The sequence below is a fragment of the Merops nubicus genome, unplaced genomic scaffold, assembly GCF_000691845.1.
Source record: "Merops nubicus isolate BGI_N331 unplaced genomic scaffold, ASM69184v1 scaffold9129, whole genome shotgun sequence".
NCBI lineage: Eukaryota > Metazoa > Chordata > Aves > Coraciiformes > Meropidae > Merops > Merops nubicus.
Window position 1 is genome coordinate 40,821 of NW_008629080.1, and position 8,859 is coordinate 49,679.

At 51.9% G+C, this 8,859-nt stretch overlaps 2 protein-coding genes across 2 annotated transcripts in view; one reads left to right on the plus strand and one right to left on the minus strand.

The window, feature by feature from the left end:
* The window catches only part of LOC103779254 (tyrosine-protein phosphatase non-receptor type 11-like), a gene marked incomplete at its 5' end in the record, with an annotated part of 18,544 nt that extends 14,980 nt beyond the window's left edge, over positions 1–3,564 (plus strand). Inside the window, 5 exons of the mRNA XM_008946880.1 lie at positions 308–462; positions 777–844; positions 1,792–1,943; positions 2,155–2,255; positions 3,480–3,564. Coding sequence (XP_008945128.1) covers positions 308–462; positions 777–844; positions 1,792–1,943; positions 2,155–2,255; positions 3,480–3,564 — 561 coding nt within the window. The remainder of the gene's footprint in view (positions 1–307; positions 463–776; positions 845–1,791; positions 1,944–2,154; positions 2,256–3,479) is intronic.
* A 4,048-nt stretch (positions 3,565–7,612) lies between these two features.
* RNF223 (ring finger protein 223) lies at positions 7,613–8,422 on the minus strand. Its single transcript, XM_008946879.1, has one exon. The coding sequence runs from the start codon at positions 8,420–8,422 to the stop codon at positions 7,613–7,615; it is 810 nt and encodes a 269-aa protein (XP_008945127.1).
* Positions 8,423–8,859: the final 437 nt, after the last annotated feature.

Here is an 8,859-nt window from a genome sequence, read left to right on the forward strand (position 1 = left end):
AACTGGGGGATCCTTGTGGTCCCTTCCAACCCTGACAGATTCTGATCTGTTTTAGCAGAGCCCTAATGGCTCAATGGTTGGACTTGATGATCTTGGAGGTCCCTTCCAACCTAAAGGATTCTATGATTCTATGAGTCCCACGGTGCTGGGAACTCCCATGGAGGGATCTGTGCCTTTGCCATGTGGGGTTTTATTTTTAATTTTTTATTTAATGACCACTTTGCCCCAGCTTTGATTAAAAAAATAAGGAAGGAGAAGCTTCATGGTAGGATTTCCTGACTGGGTGGTGGGTCTCTGCTCCTTTCAGGATGAGTGCCCGAGGCGGGTGAAGCACTATCAGTATTTTAGCTGGCCAGACCACGGGGTGCCCAATGAGCCAGGAGGGGTTCTGAGCTTTCTGGACCAAGTGAACCGAGCCCAGCGCAGCATTCCAGACACGGGGCCCATCATAGTGCACTGCAGGTACAAACCTGGGGGGCAATAAAAAGGGGCCTCTTGTTTCTGGTTCCACGTGAGCTGCTGGTGGGCAACTGGGGTGTGAATTTACACAGTGTGTTGTTGTCTCTAGAGCCTCACTGGTGATTGTACAGGGGAGAACAGGTCTGTTCTGGAGCTGGTAGCTCTGATGCAGCCTGCTGGACTCTGATCTCCTAGGGGTCCTTATCTTCCAGCAGCCATCCCAAATCTGCCCAGGGTGGATCAGGCATGCAGGCAAATGTGGGAGCTGAGTTGAGCTGACAAACTCCAAGGAATGTTTCTTCCTTTTCTCTTCCCAGTGCTGGAATAGGACGCACAGGCACCATCATTGTGATAGATATTCTGGTGGATATTATTCACAGGCAAGGTATGTCTCCCTGTCTGTCCTGTGGCTTTCACTGTTTGCCTTGCTCTGAGCAGTGCTGGGGTAACCCTGCTCTTGTGCAAGCAGTGGGTATGTGATTTCCAAGCAGTGGGTACATGATCTCCAAGCAGTGGGTCAATATTGTGGGTCTGACTTGTCTGGGAAACTGCAGGCATAGCTTTAGCCTGAAAGCAGAGGGAGAAAGGCTTGTGGACAGCCCTCTAGTGAGGGAGATGCTTTCAGCCACACAGCACAGGGCAGTCTTCTCCTTAGCATCAGTGGGATGAGGATTTCAAGATCTCCTGGACAACCCTCTGTTATTGAGGGTGAGGGAAAATAGGCTCAGTAAAGGTGTAACTCCAGTAACCCTTTTAGAAATAAGTCCTCCAAATTCTTCTGCATAGAAGGCCTGCCACCTTCACCTGAAATTCCAGAGCTGTTGGGGAAAATAGGCTTAGTAAAGGTGTAACTCCAGTAAGCCTTTTAGAAATAAGTCCTGCAAATTCTTCTGCATAGAAGGCCTGTCACCTTCACCTGAAATTCCAGAGCTGTTATGGAACTCTGTGGTATCTCTGGGTCTGCAGGAGCCCTGAGGCAGGTGGACTCTATGGCTGTATCTATTCATAAACCACCAAGGATGCTAAGTCTGGATCTGTAGGAAGCTGCTGCAGAACAGACCTAATTCCTCTCCCCTCCCCTTGCTCCAAGCAACTCAGCCCTGCCTCAGCAATTCTCAGTTCAAGGTGCTCTGAGAGGCATAAAAGAACACCAATAAAAATAAACCCCAACATCCTAAGCACAGAGATGCACCAAACCCTTTCACAGCATCCTGGGGGCTCTGCTGACCCTGTGTGCAGGGAGATATTGAAGCCTTTCCAAGCTGTTTTAAGAAATCAATTTTTCAGGATAAATTCCCCCCTCCTCAAGCTGACCTCCTCCCTCCTGAGCAGGTTTGGACTGTGACATTGACATCCCCAAAACCATCCAGATGGTCCGCAGGCAGCGCTCGGGCATGGTGCAGACAGAGGCACAGTACAAGTTTGTTTACATGGCTGTCCAGCAGTACATTGAGGCTGAGCAGAAGAGGCTGGAAGAAGAGCAGGTGAGTCCTGTTTGGCTTGCTTGGAAAAGCAGGGGCAGAATTTGGCCCATCCCAAGCACCACTTCCACTCCCACCCGCTCCCTGGAAGTCAAATACTGCCCTAAAGGTGTGGAAATAAACCCACAGTCACTGCTCCTGTGCTGGCACGTGGGGCTTGGAGGCTTTCTTCTGTACCTGAGTGGGATTTTATTGTCTTTGCTTTCTCTTTCAGAGGAATAAAAGGAAAGAGAGAGACTACTTGAATATTGGCTACTCTCCTATGGAAAAAGGCAGAGGCAAAGGGCAGCCCCCTTCACCACGGACCCCCTCTGTGTAAGCTGCTCTCTGCCAGGCCTTAGACATTCTGCAGCACTAGAGAGAACAGCTTGAAAGCCCCAGTCTTTATCCTTTGCCAGCCTGCCTCTCCCATACCTGAACCCTGACCAGTTGCTGGCTATCCTATGGGAATGGCTCCAAATAAATACAGATAATAAACTCAGTGATGAATAATCCCAGAGCACCATCAGCAGTGGGGGGAGCAGTTCACCTTGCTGGTGTGCTAAGCTTTTGGAAAAGAGAGGAGGAGATAGATCCTAGCCTGCAGCAAGTACTGCCCCATATCTTGGGTTCTGGAGAATATCTCTGGAGAATCAGCTAGAGAGTGAAACTGTGCCACTGGCACTCAGGGGCTTCTACTGCAAAATCTGAATCCCTCAGAGAAGAGAGCAAAGGGAGATGGGTTTGCACCCATGTGGAGAAGTGAGCATGTGCTAAGTAGCACGAGTTCCTTGCATAAGCAGAGATAAAATAGCCCAAATTATGCTCTTCCCTCTTGTTCCAAGTAAGGGGATAGCAGTGAGTGATAGAGAGGAGGTTCTAAGGTGAAGGTGAGTGGGTAGGGTCATTGATTATTTATATCAGAGCTTTTGGGCACCTTGAGTTCCAGGATTGGCTTTGAAAGAAGAGATGGCAGAAATGTTTGTGTCCTGTTTAAAATGCCCAGCTGTGAAATGGCAGCTCTGAATAAATGAGAACGGGGAGGACTGGGTGGGTCTGAGCTGAGCTCTGTGTGGCTGGTACTGTCAGCTCCAGAGAGCTCCTGTGAGTTCAGCTCTGGGTCTCAAACCTGCTTCTGAGGTACTTGGATATGGCTCTTGGAGCAGCCCTCTCCTTCCATTAGATTTTGGAAAATCCAGAGAAATTTGGTATGTAGAGAAGGCAAGAGCAGGAAATACCAAGAATGGAATCCACTGATCCTGCAGAAGGTTGGCATCCATGAGAGGCTGATGTGTGAGGAAGGTTCAAGGCTCCATCCCCAAGCTGTATTTCATAGAATTATTTAATTTGGAAAGACCTTTAAGAGAGGGGTGGTCCAGCCAGAGGGAGAGAAGAGAGGGATGGAGAACAGTGGGTAACCCAGTGCCATGCTATCCACAGGGCTGCAGAGGGGAAGAGGGAGCTTGGCTGGGTCCTTACCTGCTTCCTCCTGGCCACTTGCCTCTGGGAAAAGCTCCAGAGCAGTGAGGCTGTTAATAACCAGGCTTTGTTTCCTGACAGGGTTGATGATGAATCAGCTTCTGTCTACGAGAACCTGAACATCAAAAGCCCAAAGGTCTCAGGGATGAGTAACACAGGACGGTAAAGGAGCCAGAGGGGAGCTGTGTGGAGGCTCTGCAGGTAGGAATGCTTCCCTGGCTGTCACCAGAGTGTCACCACAGCCTGTCCACGCTGCAGGTGACCCAACTTCAGCTCAGCTCCTGCAGGTGACCCAACTTCAGCTGAGCTCCTGCAGGTTTTGGAGGCTCTGCCTGCATCAGGGAAGGCAGCCGTGCTCTGATGACATCTGACAGAGCCTGAGGCTGAGGCCAGGGCCAGCTGCTGGTGGGAGAAGTGATGGGGATGTGGGGGAATGAGATCTGAGCAGGGAAACGTTTAGGGTGTCCCCATGGAGGGGGGGGAGATGTGTTTTTTTGGGCTGTTGTGTCAGGATGCTGTCGGACCCGGAGGACGAGGCTGTGTAGGAGACACTTCACCCCCTGGCAATGCCTCAGTGTGCTGTTCTCTCAGTTATAAACCATGCCTCCCTCCTTCTTCTTTTGGCATGCAGGATTTCCAGTGTTTACGTCCACCCTTTCCAAGCTCTGCAGCTGTGGACAGTTGTTTTTTGCCCATCTTGCCTTCCCCAAGCACCCTGGACTCGGCGAGGAAGCCAGAAGCTGACTCAGAAGCAAGCAGAGTCTGCACCTAAGAACATGCCTTGACCTAACTTATTCATGAGAAGGATCTTCTCCCATTCTCCCTAGGCTGATAATTTATCTGGAAGTGCCTCTGGACATTGATTAGGGCATCAAGGCTCAGATTTTGTTTTCTGTTTTGGTTTTGTGTTTTTTTTTTTTTAATTTAAGATTCTTATTTTTTACACACCAATTGTTCAAAGGAATGGAAATGACTTTTTGCTTAGGAGCTTTCCCAGGGTTGCCCACTCAGGGTGTTAGTAAAATGTTAGTACACCTTAATATTTTCATTAGGTCAATCATTTCTAAGCCAAAAAGTGTTTTAGACTATATCCTGGAGTGAGGTGAGAATTGGAGAGCCCTGCCTGGACCCCCAGGTATTTGCACCTCTGTTGATTCTTCTCACTCTCCCTTTGGGCTGTCCCACTTCTGGATTTCTCTGCAGCCCTGCCAGAGCCCACGGAGCAATGCCTGAAGCTGCTGTGGTCCAGCAGAGGGGTGTCTGTGCCCCAGAACCTGCTGGCTGCTCTGCCCCCCAAGGGTTTCACAGCAGAACTGGGGGTCAGAGCTGAGCATCTCCATCTTTGGCCACGTGGGTCTGAATGTTGAGCTGCTAAATGAAATCCCAACTAGCTTGATGGGTGCTGAAGAGTAGGAAAGCAGCTTTGGCTGCATGCTGTGCCTTTAGCTACCCCTGGTAACAGCCCAGGATACTGAGCTGAGCTGAATTTTTTGAGCTGAGCCCCTCTAAGCTTCATGCAGCTCTGCCACTGCCTTGCTGCAGGACCTCTTCTTTCCCTCCCCTGCAACTCTATGACAAGGCAAGCGTTGTGTCTGCTGGGTAGGGGTGTTGTAGGAGTGTTTGTGACTTGACCAGTGCTGTGAGGTGTCCCTGAGTGGAGTATTCCAGCTCTGTTGATAAGCCTTGACTTGTGACTGATGGTGCTTCGTGCTCTTCCAGCCCTAAGACCTGCAAAGAGTCCTGCCAAAGAACCCCTTCATCAGGGAAGGTGGGCTCTGTGGGGAGCCTTGGGGCTCCGTGCCAGTGCCTGAACCTCCAGAGCACACCTAGGGCTGATGGGGATGTCCTCTGAGGGCTGTGGAGCTGGCTGGACTTGCTGTGTGGTTGGGCTACGAGTGCCTGGAGTGCCAGCTCCAAGTGTGCTGAGCAGAGGGAGCTGAACAAAAGCACAATGACATACCTTGGCTGTATTTCCTGGCTGGTCTCTCTGGTCCCTTGTCACAGGGGCAGGAGAACTGTTTATTTTTATTGCACTTTTAATAAATGTTGAATATTCTCAAGGCTTATTTTTTTTCTCCTTCCTTTTGGGGAAAGGGACTGACAGTTGGTGTGGACAATGGGGCAGCCTGAATGTCTCCTCTCACCAAATGCTGCTGGTCAGGGCCCTGTTTTCACTTGCTTTGAATCTTCCTTTTGACTAAGCAGGGCTGAGAGGTTCAGCTGGGTGTCAGCTGAACCTCCAGCCTTTGTTTCCAAGTCCTGGTGAGCAGGGGAGGTGCAAAGGGACAGCCCCTCACGAGGATGCTGTGACAGGCTCCTAGGAACAGTTGGAACTGTGAGAACAGTTTCTGGGGCTTGTTTGCCACAGTAACAATAGATTTTCTGAGGCTGAAGATGTGATTTCCCTCCCCCCTGCTGTTAGATCTCATCAATGGGAGCTGGATGGGGACGAAGATGTAAAGACAAAGCACTTCATCTCCACCAGTGCCTAGTTGTTGGGCTTAGTCCCAACAGCACCTTGAGTAAAATGGAAGTGCCTTCTCTGTGTTAAGTCCTGGTGAGTCACTTTTTCCTAGAACACACTTAAATTGGTGCTGTGAAGATTCACTTTCCATGGGGGAATGGAGGGGATGAAATGAGAATCCCTGTCGAGCCCAGGGACTTTGGCAGGAGGTGCTGCAGTGCCTGGAGGAGTTTCTGCAGCCTGGTGGCTGGCACAGCCCTTGCCAGCCTGCAGCTGAGCACCAAAGGTGGTGCAGATGCTGAGCACCAAAGGTGGTGCAGATGCTGAGCACCAAAGGTGGTGCAGATGCAGCACAGGCAGCAGCTTTCCATGGAAATTTTACATAGCAACAGACCTGAGCTACTCTGATCTTGCTTCAGCCTTTTCTATTCCAAATCAGATTTTCTGCAAAGGGAGACTGGAAGCATCTTCCAGCTTGCTGGGAAGAAGAAAAAGATGAGAAGATTTTGCAGCTTCTCATTTTTCAGGTCAAGTGAGGTGAAGTCACACCTGGGGCAGCACCACCTTGGTGGTAGTAAGGATGAATTTGCAGAATAAAGCTGGCCACGTGTGTAGGGTTGTGCTCCACAGGGACAGCTGAGGGATGGACCATCTGCCATGGTCTGGGGATGCAGCTGGACTCAGGGCTGCTGGGTGACCACCTCCAGCTGCAAGTAAGAAGGGAAATGTGGAGTGATTGCTACAGATTGACACCTCATGTTGTAGAAAACATAATTTAATACATACACGTATGGTCCTTGGGAACAACAATTTCTTACATCCATGTGTGGGAATAGAAAACATTTAATTGTGAGCAGCCTTCATCACAAAGACGTCTGTTAATCACTGGCAGAAGATCACTGAATTCATTAAAAATGTAGGGTAAGCAACTGGCCTGTGTCTTAATACTGACACCTTTTGAGATGAGGAGGGTACAGCTGTCAAACGATGGAACTTCTCTCCTGCTGGCAAGAGGGAAGTAGGAGTGGAGGTTGCTGGTGAGGCAACTGGGTTGTGGTGCTGTGTCAGTGTCTAACAGAACTCACCTCGTGCTCAGAGCCACTCTCCGGGCAGGAGGAGGGATTTTTAAGCATCTTCTGAGGAGAAGCAGGTCGAGTGGCTGCTCTGTTCTGTTCAAAAACCCCTCGGGAGGGAGCAGGGCGAGGGTGGTGAGTAGCAGGGACAGGTCCATGTGTTGGCAGCAGGAGGCAGCAGTGGCTCCTCCAACATTCAGTCGCCAAGGAACCTTATCAAGCACGTGCCATAAGGATCATTTCCATCATTTCCATCCACATATATGACTTGGACATGTCTTTACCCTCCCCATCCCAGCTCCTCTTAAGAATAATCATGTAGATCCTTCAGTTTGCAAAAATAGCCCTTTATTCCCTAAGGGATGGAGAGGAACTGCCCCCACTATCCTCTGGTATCCAGCCAACCAGCCCAGGGCCATGTGCTGCTCCAGGCAAAGTCCTAGGAACCTCTGTGTTGCTTTCAGAGCTCCAATTTCCCCAGAGAGTTTGGCAGCGGGATCCTGAGGCAGCTCCTGGGAGCATTCCTGGGCAGGAGACATCTTGACAGGCAAGTATTTCAGAGAGGTGGAGGCACGGGAGGAGCGTGGGGCCACCAGCTCTGGCAGCAAACCATGGAGTGCCCCCAGGGCATCAACCCCTGCTCCTGCCTCCCCATCCCCACCCTGCCCTGGGCGCCGCTACTGGAAAGGGGATTGTGTCACCGGTGGGGCCACCGTGGTGTGCTTGGGAGGAAGATACTCTGGCCTGCTCATGGCCACGGTCCTGGTGAAGCAGCGCAGGTTGCCCGTCTTCAGGGCGCACTGGACGGGCCAGAGGATGATGCAGAAGAGGATGATGATGAGGGCTGAGAGGAGGACGATGCGCTTCCAGTCGTCGCAGACGTCGCAGCGGGACAACCTCCCCCTCAGCCCCTCCGGGGCGGCCTCGGGGCTCTCGGGCTTGCTCATGGCCACGTCGATGGAGATGCAGGAGTCTGGGTTCTCGGCGTCGTCGGAGGCCCGGCGGCAGCAGAGCTTGGTGCCTTCCATCCAGAGCACCTTCTCCTGCTGGAGCTCGGGAGGCAGCGTGGCGAGGAGCTCCTTGCTGGTCTTGAGAGCTGGGGCGCCTTCCAGAGGGATGCTGGTCAGCTGCCTGCAGAAGGGGCAGGGGAGCTGGTCCTCGGGTTGGTTTGGGGGTAGCCCCGTGCTCAGGCGAGCCACGCACTCCAGGCAGAAAACGTGGGAGCACTGGAGCAGCTTGGGTGTCTTGAAGGTGTTGTCGTAGGTGTTGAAGCAGATGGAACACTCCACGGGGGAGGTTGGCTTTGGAGATGTTGGGTTTGGAGAGCCTGGCTTGTCGGTGGGGGACCTCGCCTTCCTCTTGCCATCCCCTGGGGAGGTGACTACGATGGGGCTGATGGGGATGGGGATCTCACTGGGAGAGGCAGGGACTGGGCTGGTGGGAGAGTCTGGCGTGGTGGAATGCCACAGCTGCGTGAGGCACGACATGACGGAGCCGGAGGAGAGGAACAGAGCCCTGGGAGACTCTGGAAGAGAAGAAAACCACAGCCTTCATTTTAAACAAGGCAAAGACACCCATCACCAGACCTAGGCCTGACCCCTTCAAAGGAATGGAGAGCGAGTTTGGGGCTTCTGCTGCGTCCTGAGCCTGGAAGAGATCCCTGCTAGAGGCAAGAATGACACAGGTAGCCTGTTCCAAGCTGCATCCCGAAGGTGGAGTTAAATAACCTGTCAAGAAGCAAGCAACCAGCAGAGATCCACCATCCAGCCAAAGCCTTTCCACCAGAAACACCCTGGCGTTGCAGATGGGCTCAGTCCTTCCCCACACGTGGCTCCCTCTGGGCAGAAAAACCAACAAAAACCTACCCCAGCTGGTGCTCCCCGACACCTGAGCAGGGAGGAGAGCAGAAGATTCCATGAGGTCA